General features: G+C 34.8%; 1 protein-coding gene across 1 annotated transcript; it reads left to right on the top strand.

The window, feature by feature from the left end:
* The first annotated feature begins 297 nt into the window (after window positions 1–297).
* LOC121735978 (organic cation transporter protein-like) lies at window positions 298–21,038 on the top strand. Its single transcript, XM_042126986.1, has 5 exons — window positions 298–363; window positions 11,208–11,601; window positions 17,389–17,796; window positions 17,954–18,197; window positions 20,470–21,038. Exons 2-5 carry the CDS (start codon window positions 11,216–11,218, stop codon window positions 20,908–20,910), a joined length of 1,479 nt encoding a protein of 492 aa, XP_041982920.1. The 5' UTR covers window positions 298–363; window positions 11,208–11,215; the 3' UTR covers window positions 20,911–21,038.
* Window positions 21,039–21,214: the final 176 nt, after the last annotated feature.

Raw genomic sequence — 21,214 nt, 5'->3', positions numbered from 1 at the left:
AGTAGGATATAATTTGAATTTTTAGGACGATAGTCTGTCATAAAGTGGCATTTTAATTGAATTTTTGGGAACGAAAAAAGATCGGAACGCTACCTTAAGTTTATCTCTACAGTTTTTCAATACTTTCACATTTCTACTGGTGGCCGTGCTAAGGCGACAGCACCCTCTTCGTATGCCACGTACGCGGACGCTCAGTCCTAGATGGCTCACGGTAAACTTGACGCGAGTTCGGAGGATGTTATCAGCTGTGCTATCAACTTCGAACCTCGTTCCCTCAGTCATTCCGTGTTGCCTCTCTCGCGCTGTTGTGCCCTGGCTGTGCGACAAATATGATATCTAGTTTGTGAAAAAGTTAATGAATAGGTAAGTTAAGAATCATAATCGTTTTGTAACAAATCTTAAGTAACAAAAAAACACCATACCTAACGTAAGAAAAAATAAACTGAATTGAATTAACAACAAACATTTATTAAAAGTAAAAACATGTTTTTATTATTTGGTGTTTGAAGATTAACTAATACTAATTCTGTGAATTTTAGATATTTTATTTTATAGTTTACTTACCTAAATTGCTCTTGTAATTATAAGGAATTTAGTTATTGTGTTTTGTTACCAGTTACCGCTTTCCACACGTGTGGGTGCCTACTGCCTATACCTACATAGTTTTCCATTAATATTTTATTATAGACCATGGGAATAACAAATGAGAATATTGAATATTGTTATTTTATTTATTGTCAGATTGAAAATAACTTTTTACATTAACTCAAAATATCATGACAATTTTTAGCAAAATCGGTTCAGTGGCTTGAGCGTGAAGGGGTAACAGACAGACACACTTTCGCATTTATAATACTAGCATGGAATATGGATGAATCTTTGAGTTTTTTTTCACTAAGTATATATATTTACAATGGTTTTACTCGACAAAATATAATGAAACATATTAAGTATGTGGATTTTTCTAACATACTATTATCATGCTATATAAATACATAATATTATGGTTCACGTGTGGAAGTCCTTCACCGTGACTCGTGAGTACAACATACAGGGTGCAATTAAACCTTCCTGCCAAAATTTTGATATATTGATCCTTGTTAAAAATAAAAATACATGTATTTTTTCTTTTATAGTCACTCAGTACTAAAATGTTGAGAAATAGCTTCCGAAAGTTATCCTAAAAACACTACAATTAATGGACACGATGCGTCGGCCGCGCGTGACGTGCCCCCGCGCACGCGCCTCATCCCGCGTCACCCCCGCTCATTCCTCCGCGCCGAGAGTGACCGTTCTGCAACGATTTTAAATGGGATGAAATATGTCATTGAAAAATAAATAACACCCATTTTTTTTTGGTTAAATGGACTCGCCTAATGATACCTAAGCCCTGGAAAAAAATTTGTCAGGAAAGTTTAATTGCACCCTGTATTTAGTCGATTTTTTTTAATAACGATTTATGTCGTTGTTTACTTGCAAACTTAATGTCAGTGAACCTATAATAGTGCCCTATTTACATGTTTGTGGACCATGTATTTTCCGCTATATAACTATTTTCATTCCCGTGATCCAACTTTACAACTGTGACAATCCTTTTGGTTTTGTTTTTTTTTGTTTAAAAACGATTGGGTTTTTAATAAACAAATAAAACTTTTGCCCTTTGCAACGTCAATTATAGGTATTTGCCCTTATTAATAAAAAAACCTGGAGAATAACTAGTTTTTCCGTTAGATAGTGATATTTTAAAGAAAATATCAAATATTCAGAAAGATCTAGTTTAGTAATGTGAAATACGTATTTAAAATGTAAATGACGTGTTAAAAGATTGGCGATTTAAAAGTGGATCGATCTTGGCCAATACCCTAGATTCAAGAATCTAGTCCGTATCTATATTTATTAATTTGGGTAATTTTAGTCTTGAAATAGTCGTGGAAGTCCAGTGAAGGTTTATATTAGAATTATATTAGAAGCGAAGTGGTACGAAGTTCACCGGGTCGTCATGTTAGTATTATAGCTAAGACTTTACCACCCACCCCCATACAAACGTATATGAGCAAAAGGTAATAAAACAGGCCTATAAGTTTCTAAATCCTTACGTTTTAGGTAGCATTGAGCCATAGGGAATCATAACAAAAATCACGGGTCAAATATCCTCCTCCTTTTTAGGAAGTCGGTTTAATATATGGTGCGTTATGAAATTATTCGTGATGTCAAAATATCTTAAAACGTTTATCGCTACATCAGTCAAGGATGAGCGCTAGTCTAAAATAGGAAACCTGTATTTCTAGTCTGTGTATAATATGGTGTACATCGAAAGTCTTTCTGGTAATACTTATCTTCACTTTAAGGGTGGTTTGCACCAGAGGCGTGGTTATAGTTTCAGTTATGCTCAAAGTTATACATAGTTAAGGCTAACTTAACTTTAACCTTAACTTTGACCACAGAATTTGACAGAAGACGTTGCTGGTCCGAATGAACGTGGGCGCTGCTGGTAAGGAAGAACTGTCAAAAATGGCGTTTTGTATGATAAGTGATGACAGCGTGAGTTCCTTTTTTCGCCACGTTCATTTAAAGCCTTGTCGAGCTCTATGGTTATCGTTAAATATGGCATCCATAATTGACTTTAACCAAAGATTTGACATTTTGCATTGCAGTTAAAGTTACAGTTATAGTTAAAGTAAGTTGGTGCAACCCACCCTAAGATGTCCCTGAAAGCCGCAATTGCAGCATAGTTTCATTGGGAAAAGAATGTACAGTTCCAAAAAAACAATCCCCTGCGCGAACGAGGTTGTAGCTAAAAAGCAAACTGTGGATGAAAATTAGTAAATATTATAGAACGTCTTATAACTGATTTAGTTCAAAAAAGCGCAAATGAAGACTATTTTTCGCCACAAATAACACTGTCACTACAGGATTTCCTTTAGGAACGTACTATACAGGGTGTATCAAAAATAAGTGATAATACTTTAGGGTGTGTACGTGTTCCTTGTAGCGAGTTCACTGTGAAAGTAACAGCGCTGAAATACCAAAAAAATTTTTCACTTTTGTATGGGGAAACTCGTGGTCGTGACGCTCGGGCCATTGCCCATACAAAAGTGAAAAAAAAATTTCGTCTTTCAGAGCTGCTACTTTCACAGTGAACTCTCTACAAGGAACACGTACACACCCTAAAGTATTATCACTTAGTTTTGTTACACACTGTATAATATACCTATTACCTACTATGTTCACTTTTATCATCATCGTCATCAGCCTATCGAAGTCAACTAAACGTAGGCCTTACCAAACACTTAATGAACATTTCAATAAAAATTGAGGTTATCTAAAAACCCAACAACAATAATTAGCAACTTTAACGAAAATGTAAAATGTATACTTATCGTCAACATTAAAAGGTTAACGACATCCACATGATCGACGTATGTAGACAAATGAAAATGATGTTATTCTTCTAAAACTTTGCAAAAAATAAAGCTCAATTACAGTTCTAAGCCTGAATTGTTTGATGAAGTGGCTTATCTGTTATTGTATAAAATATCCTGAGTGTTATTTGCTATTAACTTAATATTACTTATCAAATATTATTGACATAATATGATATCAAAAACAAAGACAAATAAATAATAAATATTATCTATGGACGCTTCACACCACGTCAGTCTGGCCCCGTGCTAAGTACCTGAAGGACTTGTGTTACGGGTACCAGACAACGGAAATATATGTATTTAATACTTAAATGCTATAAATATATTTAAGATTTTTATTAGTAAGTACACATATTTAATACATATCCATGACCCAGGAACTTTGAAAACTTTTTTGTTTCCTCGGCGGGATTCGAACCCGCGACCCCCGGCTTGAGCTACCAACTTGCAACAGCCCACCAACTGAGCCACAGAGGTCGTCAACGATAAAGAAACCACACAAAAAGGGTCTTAGCATAGCTCCCTGGGGAACGCCCGACTTTATCCTCGAAATGTTATCATCTCAGACAAATCTAATGTAAATTACATAAAAATAATGAGATACCACACAAGTGTCTAGCCAACTTTCCCTAATTTCCGTTACTATTGATCATTCGTCAAAATATCATGCCTATTCTTTCAGTGGTAGAGAAGAAAGAGAGATACATAATCCGCGATTAACTTGAGTGGCGCAAATGGGCCTTAATCAAATGTTTATTTATTCATACCTATTTTGCGACTACTTAATTTGAATAAGACCTCAATTCATGAAACAAGCTCGTGAAGATAAGTACTGTAATGGGTTTTTTGCTTTCGCTGATTTTTGTCTTGAAATGTTTGTGAAAGTCCGGAGTGAGACGCTAAAGTTCTTAGTTTTAAGTACTAATAAAATAAAATAATACAGACTGAATTCTAGGGTTTTGGTAATTGGTACCTTATAAATCTTATTCTAGTTAGTAGTTTAGTAGTGTTATCCTCAAAATAAACCTTAAGATGTTTCGTAATTGTGACCTATCGATAATATAGCCTAAATAAATAACGGAATCGCTAAAAAAACATAATAATATTTATCCTTTCGGGCAATTCGGGCTCTCAACCTTTATTTTTCCAAGCCAAGTTTTTCTGCTTAGGCTTTCCCATTCCATTTTTCTTTATTATGCTTAAATACTTTATTAGTATGCTTAAGCAGTAGATAACAAGGAAGAAACCATAGCTGAGAAACACACTAATTTAATATTTATAACCAATTCTACAATTCCAACTAAGTCCACGATTGCTAAGAATAAAATTGAATAAAAAGTGTTATAATCAAACGCATGTTAAAAATCTATAATACTTAAATTATTATACATGTTATATTTGACGTAGAACACGGGCGACGGCCTCTAAAATGAATGTTGTATAAATTCAGGAGGTCACAGAGTATTAATTCATCACGTTCTTCTAATCTACAAGGATGTGTAGATTTGTTTATCTTATACCTACATAATAAAATGCAGGTGTAGCGATGTTCGTTGCCAAACTCCGAAACGGCTTGACCGACTCTTTTTATTTCTATGCTTATTCTGACGGTCTGACAATCGGCCATATAGTTTTTATTCGCGAAATAACGTTAAAGCATACGTGGGAGAGCCATGCCTCGGCACGAATCACTACCGGAGAAATACACGTTCTCACAGAAAACCGGCGTGAAACAGCGCTTGCACTGTTTTTCGCTGAGTGAGTGAGTTTACCGGAAGCCCAATCCCCTACTTTATTCCCTTCCCTACCCTACCCTCCCCTATTACCATATTCCCTCTTAAAAGGCCGGCAACGCACCTGCAACTCTTCTGATGCTGCGAGTGTCCATGGGCGACGGAAGTTGCTTTTCATGTGACGCGTTTAGTCGTTTGCCCCCTTATTTCATTAAAAAAAAACTACGCAGTCATTTTTTTTAGTTCGTCGTGAATTAAACAACATATTTACACTGTGATAATATGTAATTTTGTAGGTATGGAAATAAGTACTCAAAAGGTTTTGGGATTATGACTTACTAATTAGTCCAGGGTCGATAATTTTTAAAACAAAAAAAAATTATAATAGGATGAAACCCATTAGAAAAGGAGGGAAATATGATAAAAATGAAAGGAAAAATAATTTACGGGCGATCTGAGGTTGGGAAGGGGATGGGGGTGAGTTTTTAAGGGTAAAAAACGGTTTTTCTCGATTTCCGGCAAAACTAAAAGTCCTATCGAAAAAAGTCAAATGGAAAAGTTGTAGATAATAAAAAGATCTAAAACTTTTGTATTTACACTTTTTTCACATAACCTCAAAATTTATGTGAAAAATTCAAAAAACCAAGTTTTTGGTTTTTTATTTTTATCTTTTACAAAAAAATTTTTTTTTTAACGAAATTTTGTGAAAACTTACCTTTTTATGTCCCAAATACGCTGTAATTTATTTAATTAAAAATATTTATTTTTTCACCTTATTTTGAATTAATATCGAAAAAACACCCTAATTTTCAATCGAAAATTCACCCGTCAAAATATCAGCTTTTTTCAAAAAGTTGGTGTGGTTTCTGTTCGTTGGAATCTCTACTTTCCGATGGTAAAAAAAAATATATATGTTACTATGGTAAATCTTCTCAGAAAATGCAAAAATTCCAAAAAAACTTGAATTCGAAAATTTTTTTTTAATTATTATAAATAATTTCATCTAAAAAATGTGATTGCTGCAATTTGTTGCAATTAAAAAGTTGATTTATTTAATTCTAATTACATTTATCAAAATCATTTAATGTGTTCTGTTTTTTAATATACTGTAATACATTATTTCTTGTATCGCTGCTTTGAACACATGAAATTTTTTCTTTTGATTTATTACCGAAAAATCCACCGCAGATAAAGCAATGAGATTCAAAATTAAATCCAAGAGCATCTTTAATTACTTCTTTTCCTTCCTTTGCTTTTTTTTGTCTTGAACTACAAAATGTAGCTATTGCGGTCTCGTCATTATATTGACTTTGACAACTTCGATGAATAAAAGCTGATGTCAAAGTCTCAAATTTTTTGTATTTACTGTCGATTCTTTTTTTGCTGGATACCACTAAACGATTCAAAGCTGCTTTTTTTATTGCATACACTTGCTTATCATCTGCCTTATTGCAAATGATACAAACAGATTCATCCATACTGATAATCTGAAAAGACAAAATCGAATTAATAATGTCTTCACTATTTAATCATGAATAAACTCCCATGAAAAAAATAATTAAAGAAATCAATGTCAAAATGTATAAATAATATATTATAAATCTATAAAAAAGTATAAAATATATATGAAAATCGGCCAAAAGTTTGTTTTATTAGAAATATATTTACGATATATATTTTATATATTTTTTATAGATTTTAAATATATTTTTTATAGATTTTGAAATATATTTTTTTTCATGGGATTAACTAAATTTGTTTGTGCAAAATTAAGGAGATAATTATTTTTTTTATCTTGTACTAAAATATCATTTAATGTAACAGCTGCTACGAAACATATAGTATATAATAGTAGGTATGTATGTAGTAAGACCCAGACCCGCCTAGCCCCTTCCCCACTTCTCCACGAAATACCTTTTGATGGGCTACAATTTTTCGTAGGTCACTCAGGTATATCTACTCAGGTATATATATAATTTATCTCAAAATAGTTATAAATAAGCATCTACGCATATAATTTAAAGAAAATTAGACAACTTTCTCCAAATATTGTAGATGTCTTATTAAATATTAATTTAATTAACTTATTTGTTTGTTAATTATAGTAGTATATTTTTATTTGCCAATTTTTTGTTATCAACGTCACATATAATCTAACGTTTTTCGAGTAATTAAAGTCTAAATTTTAATAAATAGCTCAAAATTATTTATAATAATTAAAAAATTTTTTTCAAATTCAAGTTTTTTTTTAATTTTTGCGTTTTCTGAGAAGTTTACGATAGTAACATATATATTTTTTTTCACCATCGGAAAGTAGAGATTTCAACGAACAGAAACCACACCAACTTTTTGAAAAAAGCTGATATTTTGACGGGTGAATTTTCGATTGAAAATTAGGGTGTTTTTTCGATATTAATTCAAAATAAGGTGAAAAAATAAATATTTTTAATTAAATAAATTACAGCGTATTTGGGACATAAAAAGGTAAGTTTTCACAAAATTTCTTTAAAAAAAAATTTTTTTTGTAAAAGATAAAAATAAAAAACCAAAAACTTGGTTTTTTGAATTTTTCACATAAATTTTGAGGTTATGTGAAAAAAGTGTAAATACAAAAGTTTTAGATCTTTTTATTATCTACAACTTTTCCATTTGACTTTTTTCAATAGGACTTTTAGTTTTGCCGGAAATCGAGAAAATCCGTTTTTTACCCTTAAAAACTCACCCCCATCCCCTTCCCAACCTCAGATCGCCCGTAAATTATTTTTCCTTTCATTTTTATCATATTTCCCTCCTTTTCTAATGGGTTTCATTCTATTATAATTTTTTTTCACTTTTCATTATTTTTAAAGGCTTCTACCCTGGTCTAAATAAACTAGATGTAATTTCAAAACTTGAACTAAAAACGCGTGGACAAAAAATTGAGTATGCATTTTTTCATTCAATTTCTACTTTACATTCACAGTACAAATCTTATCTTCGCTATAATTTTAGCGGGTTGTAAAAAGATCATTCGGTAGTATCGCTTATCGCGATTCGTGGCAATCGTTTACCATAAAACAATAAAATTACTGTACATTTTATGATGAAATATAAAGTTCATGAACAATGAACGTACGTTTGCGAAACAAGACAGGTGCGTGTATAATTTACACGTGAAAAAATGTGTTAAAATGTAGTATGTTTACCATTAGACATGGTACAAAAAAGCACACAATAATCCCCAAGCGGCACCCGGCTGCCGCATAACAATTGAAAATCTATTTTGTCTGCGATTCCCACCATCGAGGTGTAATAGGAGCTTCTGCCTATAATCTATTTTATTAAAATGAATAAAAAAATTATGTATTTTAGTCTCGCTAAAACTCGAAAACCGCTGAACGGATTTGGCTTATTTTAGTCTTGAAATATTCGTTGAAGTCCAGAGAAGGTTAGATTAGACGGAAGCGATACAGCATACAGTTCACCGGGTCATCTAGTAAAATATAAAATACATAGGATTAAGGAACCACTTGTTTTATTTAAATGCTGGTTAAACTGACTGACAAGATAAATGAATTCGGTTAATAGGTAAGGGAGCATACCCATACTACGTGACCTACTTCTTAAAATCTTAAGGGTAGTTTGTTGATCCCTTTACTAAAAAAGCGAAGGAATGAGAGTCAATAAATTCTTTGAATGCGGTTTGGACTGCCACATCAGAGTTGATTTTTTTCCTTGTAAGAAGTTATCCAAATTCCAAAAAAAAGGGTGCAGTTTCTCCAGTTTTGCGGCCGTCTGTTGTGCAGTGTGTGGTCTAGCGTTTTACTGAAGCAGCAGTGGCCTAGACCGATTGACCAGCCTTGGTTGTTCAGCCGCTAGTTCTTCCATCATGGCTTGCAATTGCTGATATTAGATATCTGCCGTAACCGTTTGTCCAGATTTTAAAAAGCTGTAGTAAACGACACCGGCACTAGTACACGTAATGATCCGATTTAAAGTCCCTTCAATGAGTCGGTTGAGCAATGTAACGCAGCAGTCGACGCGTGTTTTCTGGTTCGCTTCACTCGATTCATGAGGTATCCACCTTTCAAGTTCTATCTTTTGCTTCAAGTGGATTAAGCAATTTAATCACTTACACCGAAGCCTGCTGCTAACTTTGAAGTGATTTGCGATGGATCCGCTTCCACAATAGCCTTTGATTCTTCATTATTCATTTTGGTCTCTGGTCGTCCACGGGGCTTGTTCTGAAAGTCAAAATTTCCAGACCGAAAACGTTGGAACACTTGGAACCAAAACCGTACCGTACAGTGTTTTCTTTTGCGACACCAACGCCATACACATTGTTAATTAACTGTAGAAACCCACGTCAGATAAAAATAGCTTATTTTCGTAGCTATCCCCAATATTGCCCGTCTAGAATGTCACACGTGTGACTTTAGGGGAGGGGGCCAGGCCCCCCTCATTGTTTATTTCCAAACCAACTAGCAACAGACTAGTTATAGCCACGATTAAACTACCATGGTCTTAACCAGACCAGTAGCTTAGACCCTTTCGAAAAAAAAAACTGTAGAAACTAAAAGTAGAACTCATATTCGTAAATAAAACGATATTTCAATTTTTCCATTATGCGATATAAAAGACTCCCAAGAAAAAATAATCAAGAAAAAAACAAATGAATGACTGTTTTGGAAACTCATATGTACCAAATAAATGAATATATGAATTTGGAATTCTTAACCAAAGAGGAGATATTTGAGATCAAAGTGGCCTGTACAACAAATCGCCAATTTCATATGTAAAGACCTAATACTTGACACCAATATTTCAGAAATACTATACAAGGTGTAACAAAACTAAATGATAATACTTTAGGATGTGTACGTGTTCCTTATAGTGCGTTTACTGTCAAAGTAGCAGTGCTGAATGAGCAAAAAGATGGCGGACCTAAGTAATTTGGTCGCGTTTAAAGTTAAACCCAAACGACAGATCACAATTAACATTGAATTGACATGATCCGACTACATGACATTGGTCTGTCATTTCTGTCAACTACCTAGGAGTCAATTTCCTCGATGGTACATATTACTATATACTAGCTATTTTCGTCACGAGTCACGACTGTGGTTCAAATTGTAGTCGAACACCAAATATGGTAAATGATCACCAAGCTTGACCTTCACCAAACTTCAAAATGCCTGACAAGTGAGAACAGTGCCATTTTTTTAATGGCTGTTGGCTATAAATAACTGTCATAAATGCCAGGATCGAGTATTAAATGGCGAGAAAAAAAAAATCGTAAGACCATTCTCTCGACAAAAATGACTACGTGACCAAACTCTAGACCCCCTCCCCCCTCTTGTGACCGAGCGTAGTATTCTGAAGACCCCCCCCCCCCCCAAATGGGTCACGTAGTATGGGCATGCTCCCTAAGTAATAATATCAATCACTACCTACACCAATAATGGTCATAATAAAACAATAACGACAAAAGCTATTAAATATACCCAATGTCTGCATTGTCATTATACTGCAGGTAGGTAAGTAGTGCCAAGATATCATGCACTCGAGCAAAGAGTGTCAGATAAGTTTAAGCCAGACTTTATACAAAATCCTAAACGCATAACGATAATATAGATAATAATATAGGTATTATCTCAGTTGTAAAATAGTGTCTGCAGTAGTAGCTATCAGTTCAGAGTATGATAATATCTATTAATATACAATATTATGCATTCTTAAGTCCATTCTGGCTGAAAGGAGCCCCCTGAAAACGCTTTTAGTAAGGCATTACAAATTACTGTAAAGTACATAAAGTTCGTACCCGACAAAAGATGCTTGCACGTCGCTCAAATACGTGGAAAGCCAAACGTTTTTGGATTTTTAAGTCCCTGAATAAAATTCTCTGCCGCACTCCTCTTTGTTACCTTAAAAATCATTAAAACTAAGGATGGTTTTAAAGTCTCTTTGATGATTTGGATAGCTGCGATGCAGTCTACCTGATAAGAATCCTAAAATACATCTCGAGCCCTTGGGACAGAGGTATTTGCTGAGATTAAAACTTTCTTTGCAGGGCTAAAAATGGCGCAAGCGGTGCTCCAGAATCAGAGAAAGGAAGACGATCTCGCGAACCTAATAGGACAGTTCGGAAAATGGCAGTTCATATTGTTCGCGACGATATCAATAGTGAAGCTATCATCGGGATGGGTGCAGATGATGATTCTGTTCCTCACACCGAGCAGCACATTCTGGTGCACCAGCTTCGACAATGCTACGTTGGTTGCGGAGAATAACACTTGCTACAACAACTGCTTGTCTTACGCCTACGACAACCATCCTATGGACAACACCATTGTCTCAGAATGGGACCTAATATGTGACAGAGGATGGCTGGCCAGTTTGACACAAACTGTCCTACAATTTGGTATATTACTGGGCAGTATATTATTCGGATTCCTGTCTGATAGGTAAGTAAAGATCCAATGTGCTTTAATTTTTTGTTGTGTTAGTATTTATTAATGTATCTAATTCCCATTTTTTGTAACAAACAAAACCAGTTTTGTATGAAAATTATGTTGATGGTTTTTTTATACCGGTGATCATTACGAATTCAAGTTTTTTTTATCTAAGGCAGACTTAAGTTTTTATAATAACACACTTTGCTCACATTACCAATGCCAAACCAATGCGATTATTTTAATGCACATAACGTTTTTTTTATTTTCCTTACATTTTTCACCCAAAACCGCGTAGACACGTCTAGGCAATAGTCGAAAACGTAATTTTGACTTTATGATATTTGAATGCATCGCCTATCTTTTGCCCTTTTCAGTTTCAGTTTAAAAAATCTTATAAATTCTTTGTTACAAGCATTATTTTTAGAAAATATAAATTCACTCAGCTAATATGGTCCATCGATTCCTTTTCTATCGTCAGAGTTTTTTGTCCAGGTATTTATTTATAAACTTTTAAATAAATTAAACCTTGAACTTACATGTGAAAGAATAAATTTTATAATGCTTTATTTTAAAGGTCACTAGCTGTACCGGCACGTTGTTTTGCCATAAAATGATTTTCCCTGTTTTCCTGCTTTTCTCTTGAAGTTTTTTTGGAATTATTTTTTCTATAAACCTCACGGAGCTCGAGACCTTTCCAACGAATGCAAAACCGTGGAAATCTGTTCGTGCGTTCTGGAGTTATAGCGTCAGGAAGGAAAACCCGACTTAATTTTATACTTATATTAGATTATATATATTATCTAATATATACATAAATTATAAACAAAACACTTTAAAAAAAAAGCTTTTATTTAAATAGTCTAAAAAAAGAAAATAAAATTCTCCTTAAAAATTTTAACTATTAAGTTATAATCCTCAATATATTATACAATTTGCATGATAATAAAAGATTGTCGCGAGACTTAACAGTCTACCAGTAGGTACTTGACAAATTTATTAAAATACAAATATCATATCAATTTACTCAGTTATATATAAATTATTGGTACTAGTTTATTTATAATCGCGCGACAAGCTTTTATTATCATGCAAATTGCATTTAAAAATACTTATTGAGGATTATAACTTAATAGTTAAAATTTTTAAGGAGAATTTTATTTTCTTTTTTTAGACTATTTAAATAAAAGCTTTTTTTTTAAAGTGTTTTGTTTATAATTTATGTATATATTAGATAATATATATAATCTAATATAAGTATAAAATTAAGTCGGGTTTTCCTTCCTGACGCTATAACTCCAGAACGCACGAACAGATTCCCACGGTTTTGCATTCGTTGGAAAGGTCTCGAGCTCCGTGAGGTTTATAGAAAAAATAATTCCAAAAAAACTTCAAGAGAAAAGCAGGAAAACAGGGAAAATCATTTTATGGCAAAACAACGTGCCGGTACAGCTAGTGACCTTTAAAATAAAGCATTATAAAATTTATTCTTCCACATGTAAGTTCAAGGTTTAATTTATTTAAAAGTTTATAAATAAATACCTGGACAAAAAACTCTGACGATAGAAAAGGAATCGATGGACCATATTAGCTGAGTGAATTTATATTTTCTAAAAATAATGCTTGTAACAAAGAATTTAAGTATAAGATTTTTTAAACTGAAACTGAAAAGGGCAAAAGATAGGCGATGCATTCAAATATCATAAAGTCAAGATTACGTTTTCGACTATTGCCTAGACGTGCCTACGCGGTTTTGGGTGAAAAATGTTAGGAAAATAAAAAAAACGTTATGTGCATTTACTAGTTTTATTTACGAATAAGCGAATACTACGAATATTTTATTAAGGGGTAAGTAAATAATTAAATAAGCATTGTTTTAGTTATAAATTAATAAAATTGGCTATTTAAATTCGATATTCAATTTTCATGAGATGCACACAGAATAAAAATGCTGCAATTTGCAAAATTTGCAAATCATTTACTTACCTCTAGTACATATTATGTAGTTTTCATACAACCACAGTCCACATCACAGAACACAACAATATTTCTAACGGAGAACCAAATCAACATCTGTTTGTACCTACTTTGTAAAGACAAGACTGCCTGCTCTTTCATTTTGTTGGTTTAGTTGCTTCGTTTAGGCCAAACAATGCACTTTTTTGGGTCTTGCCACTTGCGAATCGCGTCAGCAAAAATTACACTACCGAATTTAATAAAAAAAAACTCGAGTATCTACTCGTTAAAAGAAACAAAAATAAAATATACCTTTGTTTAATTACTTTTGAACTATTTTTTACGGTTATAACTTTATAATTTTTATTATTTAACTGTAGATACGTTACCTATTGAAAACGGCCGTAAGTTTCTAGGTAAGTTCTCAAATATTAGAAATAAACTGCAATACTTTCAAATCAGACTCTGATGAGCTGCTCGTATTCATCATGTTAATTTTAATATTTTAACTGACAATTTTATAACAAGCTAAAACCTAAAAGTTTATGTAATTTGCTTGAAGCAAAACGTCAAATAAAGTTATGAAATCGATAAACGGCACACATTGGCCAGTTAAGTTAACCTGCGCTTAAACGGAGTTTATCTTACATTGCGATGTTCAGAAACGCACTTTCTTAGTTTATCGAACCAATATCGCTAACGAATAGATAAACTGCCGTTAAAAGTTCCTCAGAAACCGGGCATAATTCAGCTACTCCACAGAATTCACATTTGTACACGCTACTGTAATTTAACTAAGTTTCTATTAAACACATTAACTTATAAGTAGGGAATTATATTGTAAGAGAAACACAAGCACGAATATTTGTTCGTAATTTATTTATTTGACAACTATGAACTAGTTTTCAGACATCTACCGGTCCATAGCATTTGTATGACTCCAGCGATCTTTACACGAAATATTTCGAGTGTGAAGTTTTGAGAATACACAAACTATTAGCAACAAATTATATCGTGCAGGAAACCGGTCTCGATCGCTTCAACTCCCAAGCGGCCACATGTGGTGTACGAATTGGGACATCTATGACCGGTCCCACCGTTCGACTCGAGACACCGTTCGGCCCCAGGTGCGCGTGGTCTATGGTGGTTGCATACTAAGGTATCAACTACCATAAAAAATATCATATGACTATCTCGACGGCAGCCGCTGCCTGGTCGCTGCGGCTCGGCCGCCTATTAATTATCGAAGCAACTTACTTCTCAGAAGTAATGTCAAATGTGTGCCTTACGCTCTGGAGTTAAGGTTGAATTTGTTATGTTCAATTTTGGTGACATTGGTGACCCTGTCGTGGTAATGATGATGATGATGATGATGAATGTAATTTGCATAGTAGCATATGCTTTCAGTTCTTAAAACAGCGCCGAAACCCTCAAACTTGTATCTATGAGGAATCCGGAGTTCTCTTAGTATCTTCCGAACCATAGTATACCTCGTTGCGAAATCTTGCGTTTTGGTAGCATATGCTTAGGATGCTTCTTATAAAACCAAAATCACCATATGTTTCCATATAAATTTCGAGGAGTTCCCTCGATTACTCATGGATCCCATCATCAGGTCACCAGTTTTGTGAACATGGTACCAAATTGGAGTGAAACCTAATACAACAAAATAAAAATTTCGAAAATCGGTTCACAAACGGCGGAGTAATTGTTGAACATACAAAAAAAAATAAAAAAATAAAAAAAAATCTCCACAGCCGAACATATAACCTGCTCCTTTTTGGAAGTCGGTTAAAAATAACTATTCCCCTATCTTGGATGAGCCACCATGTTGAATGTAGAATAAAATTACACTCCTTTTCGAGTTACTCTCAAAAAGCCCTTTCATTTAATATCCATATTGTAGAACTGCATAGAAAATAATTATTTCGCCATCTTGGAGGGTCGGCCATATTGGATTTAGAGTGATGTCACATACCATATCGTGCATGGTCATCTAAACTAAACGCGTACGCAAAATTTCAGCTGAATCGGTTAAATATATCTACCTTAAAATTGAGTTCCAAAATTCCACCGTAACATACATACTTACATACATACAGAGCAAGTTAAATAAAAGCTTTTAAAATAAGTCGGGTTTTCACCAGTGTGAACAAATGATTTGCCTTATCTGTTTATGCAAATACAAAAATAGATGAGGTCGCAGTTAAAGTCTTAATATAGATATCTACACTACAATTTAAGCTTATAAATATTTTATATCTACATAAATATCTTTTTAATTCAAGTTTGCATTGAGTTTGTATGTCATGGATTTCCGCCGGTCAATTCTATTTTCTAATAACTATTTTCCGTCGCAACTTGCAACTACTAAGTACTATAATACCGGAGACGTTTATTACTTTTAAATAGTTTTATTAAGAGGATACACCAGTCACCAGCGGCGAAAGAAATTGAAAATAGGCATTAGAAAATGTATTGCTGTCTCACCAGTCACAAGTCTCCCACCGCAGAGCGCGATAGAGGCAACACGACAAAAGTTCTAATAAAAGAACAGAAAATCTTTGATTCGTTGTCCGCTGATTCCTTCTCCAAAACTTAACCGATTTAAGTACTTTTTTCATTAAAAATTAAAGCAAGGCTTGAGCTGTGTTCCTATGTTTTTTTTTTTTTTTGTATATTTAAGTCAGTTTTGTTTTCTGGGTGTTTGAACACACAGGAAAATCTGACCATTTTTTTAGGTTTTTGGACGTTCTTATCTTTTTTAATAATAAAATTATGAAAAAAAAGAAAACATAGGGACATGCTAATAGTGGCCATAGATATTCAGGAAAAAAATCATAACTCTACCGGCATTATCCAGGGAGGAAACAGGGGACAACGATTGTATGGAAAAACGGCGGTGTGGACTCCTCTTAAGTATACTGTATAAGTTTGTCCGGAAGAAATCGCTTGCATAAAGTCTAGTCATGTTTGTTTTGGTGCAATAAAGTATTTCCGAGAATGACTGAACGAAAATTCTTTATTGCACCAATCCAGCATAAGGTAAGGTATACACAAGCACAAACAGACATGAGACAAGATACGACGAGATAGACCTACGAATCATAAAATTACTACGCCCGATAACAACATCATTGACTTAACCGTGTTAAATAATATTGCCTTGGAATTAGGTTTTACAATATTGACTTTACTCTTCATGCAAGAGTTCAAGAAGTTATGAATGGTCAGTTCAGTGATAGTGACGTCCGTGGACCGATAATTGGTTCAATCCTGACAGGACATAAATATGTTTATTACTTTCTTGACATTCACTTCCAGGTTTATTAACCCTTGTTGATATCAACTGTTTAAATTTAGTTTGTTATTATTTTTAGCAATATTCCGCGAAAACAACTTCCACCTTTAAGTAAATGAGTGAGTGTACGCATAGACATGCGTACAGCACCTCCCTCCTCCCACACTGCCTATGCGTACACTCGCATGCAAGAACTTGCAAACACCACCACCACACAAGCAATAATGTTGGCAAATCCGTGCAAGGCCCCTCACCACCATGCAGGTTGAAAACCTCGACGCGCGTTTCGCCCCAACACCGGAGCATCCTCAGGATGTGGACTCTACGAACAACGTCCGTTAAGTCAATCTTAAGATTGACTTAACGGACGTTGTTTTCGCGGAATATTGCTAAAAATAATAACAAACTAAATTTAAACTATGGATTTCCGCAAAGTAACGCCTGATTCCATTAACGATATCAACTGTGGCTATTTGGCTTGATAAAAGTCTAGAAATAACATAAAACGACATATAAGATCAAAAATCTTCTATCTGTTTCAGGTTCGGCAGAAGATATACATTTTTGGCGTCATGCGTCGCACTCATTGCGTTGGGATTCGCTGTCCCTTTCTCGCCCAACTACACCGTATTTACAATCATCAGGTTCTTCTTGGGGGTCGCAACTGCGGGAACAATGGTTGTCTCTTTCGTGATCCTCATGGAATCCGTTGGGACGAAGTACAGGGAGCTGCTGGGCTGCCTCTATCAGATTCCGTTCATCATTGGGCATATTACGGTGCCCCTGTTCGCTTACTTCTTCAGAAGTTGGAGCGAATACACCCTAGCCCTGGCTGTCCCACCCCTGATATATTTGGGCTACTTCTTCGTGATATCCGAGTCGCCAAGGTGGCTGGTTAGCATGGGGAGAGTAGAAGAGGCGGCTGCCATAGTGAAGAAAGCTGCTGAAATGTAAGTAATCAATTCTCTTTTCTTCTTCTCATCAGCATACATCATTATTATTTTTTAGTTTTTTACTGACATGCAATAGTAACGCGATTATTGGTCACACATTATAGACTTTAAAAGCTGTACGTACTGATTCTAAGAAATAAAATCTTACTTACAGGAATAAACTACCAACTTCAAAAATAGAGGAGACGCTCAAGAAAATGTCGGAAGACATCCGCAGCCAGGCGACTGAGGCGAAACCCAACTATTTGGACCTGTTCAAGCGGTCGTTATGGCTGAAGACAGTGAGCTGCTGCTACATGTGGACTATATGCGGGCTGACCTTCTACGGGTTCAACCAGTACATCAGCCAGACCAGCCCTGATCCGTTCGTGACGGTGGTCGCCGCTGGAGGAATACAGGTAAATGGACTTACCGTTATTCAGCTAGGAGTATTGGACCAGTGGATATAGGCTTCTCTTTGTTAACGATAGAAGTTTTAGGACCTGTTTCACCTCTTTTTGATAAAGTGCCTACTGCCTAATAGGCTATTCACAACTTTTTTGACAGATTCTCCATACTTGACCTGTCAAGTTAATTGGTGGATAGCCTTATCAGGAAGTGGTGAAACAGGCCCTTAGTGTCCTAGATAGTCAAGCTTCTCCCTTAGATTTCCAGAGGCAGGTAGTGGTGGCTTTTAGTTCCTGCAAATGAGGAGAATAGGGATGATGACAAGGTCAAAGATTAGCGAATTTTGTTAATAAAATAAAGAAATCATGGTAAAAAATAAGTGTTCCCAAAATTTCAGCTTGATAGCATTTGTATTTTTTTTGTTATGCGCCTTCAAAGTTGGATATTTTTTTTTTCAATTAAATTTCTTAATCTATATATATAAAAATCAATTGCTGTTCGTTAGTCTCGCTAAAACTCGAGAACGGCTGAACGGATTTATCTTATCTTGGTCTTGAATTATTCGTGGAGGTCTAGGGAAGGTTTAAAAGGTGAGAAAAATTTTGGATGTGTGGCGGTACCCACAAATCGCCTAATATTCCTGCATCGCGCTATCGAAGTTTTCTGAGCGCGTCGGTATATATACGACAGCTGAAATGTATCACGTGGGCTTCGGCCTGACCGAGCATAACACCTCGCTCGGTCGGAAGATCTTCCTTTAGCGTCGCCACGCATTATCCCACAGATGTATAGATGCATGGATGTATATGTAGATGTATGGATGTTTGTTACTCTTTCACGCAAAAACTACTGAACGGATTTTAATGAAACTTTACAATAATATAGCTTAAACATCATAATAACACATAGGCTACAATTTTAACCGACTTTCAAAATGGGGGAGGTGTTATGTTCGTTTTCTTATGTTCAACGATTACTCCGTCGTTTGTTAACCGATTTTCAAAATTTTTCTTTTGGGTATCATCATAAATATAGGGTATCATCCCAATTCGGTATTATATTCACAAAAGTGGTGGTCTGATGAAGGATCCATAAGTAAACGAGGGAACTCCTCAAAAATTATAGGGAAATATGTGGTGACTTCGGTTTCGTGAGAAGTATTCTAAGCATATGCTACCAACAAGTAAGATTTTGAACCGAGGTATACCTGGTATACCGTGGTTCGGAAGGTGCTGAGAGAACTCCTGATTCTTTATAGATACAAGTTTGGGAGTTTCGGCGTTGTTTTAAGAACGGAAAGCATATGCTTCTATGCAAATTACATTCATCATCAACATCGTCATCATCATCACTACCATATTATACCATGTTATTGGTAAGTACTTTTCATAGTCTTTTAGATCGAGACTCGAGTTTGTCAAGCGATAATTTAAAAAAATCTATACCTACCTAATATTATAAACCTGAAGAGTATGTTTGCTTGAACGGAATCGGAGGAACTACAGATCCGATTTAAAAACTTATTTCAGTGTTAGATAGCTCATTTATCGAGTAAGAACTAAGACTATAGGCTAAGACTAATACGACCGAAGAAACTCAGGAAAATGTGGGAAAAACGGGGGAAATATTAGAAATTACGAACTACTGGAGCAATTTTTATGGCAATATTTGGCACAGATATAGAGTAGACCAAGTGAAGGGAGTAGGGACATAAGAGCTATTTTTATGGGAAAATGTACGGTTTCCGTAAAATTCCTAATTTACGCGGGCGAAGCCGCGCGGGACATCTAGTATTTGTATACAATTCGATAAGTTATGCAATTAAAAGCAACTTTTGTTATGAAACCACTTTCATAAACGCAATATTTAATATACCTGTCGAACAAAGTTGTCTCCCGATGCGTACAAACTACGAAAGACTGACGTCATACTTTCGTAGCACTTTGTATGGAGCGTTTCGGGCAGGTCTTTTTTATGAGATATTTGAATTGTCATATCTTGGTGAATTTTTAAGCTATCAGAGTCATTCTTTCAACGATGTTTCTATTTTTTAAGTGTCTTTCAATTACCAATAAGAAAAAAATATATTGTGTTTTTTGAATACAATTTAAGACGATTGGCCGACTTATGATTTGCTTATTCAGCGAGTAGAAACTAGCCAATAATTAATATTTTTTTATAATCCAAAATCCATAAGACGGTTTGATACGATATGATGTTTAGACACAATAAAATGTCCAATATTCCCATCTTTTAAAGTTTTAAAAGATAAACTTTTTTCAGATACCCTCAAATCTGATCGCGTTCTGGCTGATGAAGAGGTTCGGGAGGCGCCTGACAACCGCCAGCTTCTTCACATTCGGAGGTCTTTGCGTCATCATTTTGGGAGTTGTCCCTCACAAGTTCTGGATAACCTTAACTCTTGGTTCCCTCGGTGTCAGTTGCGCTTCCATCGTGGCCACTTGCATCTACATCTACACGTCCGAGATCTTCCCAACTGTCGTCAGAAACATGGGCCTTGGTGCTTGTTCTACGTTCATGCGAGTTGGATCCATGGTGGCTCCATTCATATCCAACATGTCTTTGACTGTGCCGTGGCTGCCGACGGTTGTGTTTGGTATAGCTCCGATAAGTTCCGGTCTGGTCTGCCTACTCCTTCCGGAGACCAGAGGGACTTCATTACCAGATAGCTTGGAAGACATCAAAGTGCCGGAGAAGAAATAGAATAATTAACTAAAGACTTAAAATTGTTGATATTAATAATTGTATGTTGACAAAATTAAGAACACTGACGCCTTATCTGAAACAGATATAAAAAATTATCCAATGATCAAGGATATTTTTTGAAAATCTGCCATCAAAATATGCCATCAGATCCTGGTAGACCTAGATATAATTACTGTTTCTTTTGGCGACTTCTTGTTAATATTTGACTTGTCTACTATTTTGTTTCCTTGTTGTTTGTTTTTGTATATAATTTAAGATATAAAATAACGCATTTAAGTATAATCATAACGTAGAATAAGAG

The sequence above is a fragment of the Aricia agestis genome, chromosome 18 (genome assembly GCF_905147365.1).
Source record: "Aricia agestis chromosome 18, ilAriAges1.1, whole genome shotgun sequence".
NCBI classification, from domain to species: Eukaryota; Metazoa; Arthropoda; class Insecta; order Lepidoptera; family Lycaenidae; genus Aricia; species Aricia agestis.
The sequence above is the reverse complement of the archived record's forward strand: the minus strand, read 5'-3'. Positions and strand labels throughout refer to the sequence as shown.

Coding starts and splice junctions, on each gene's coding strand:
- LOC121735978 (XM_042126986.1), top strand. CDS start 11,216: ATGGCGCAAGCGGTGCTCCAGAATCAGAGAAAGGAAGACGATCTCGCG. Junction 11,602..17,388: donor TTCGGATTCCTGTCTGATAG/GTAAGTAAAGAT, acceptor TATCTGTTTCAG/GTTCGGCAGAAGATATACAT. Junction 18,198..20,469: donor TCGCCGCTGGAGGAATACAG/GTAAATGGACTT, acceptor AACTTTTTTCAG/ATACCCTCAAATCTGATCGC.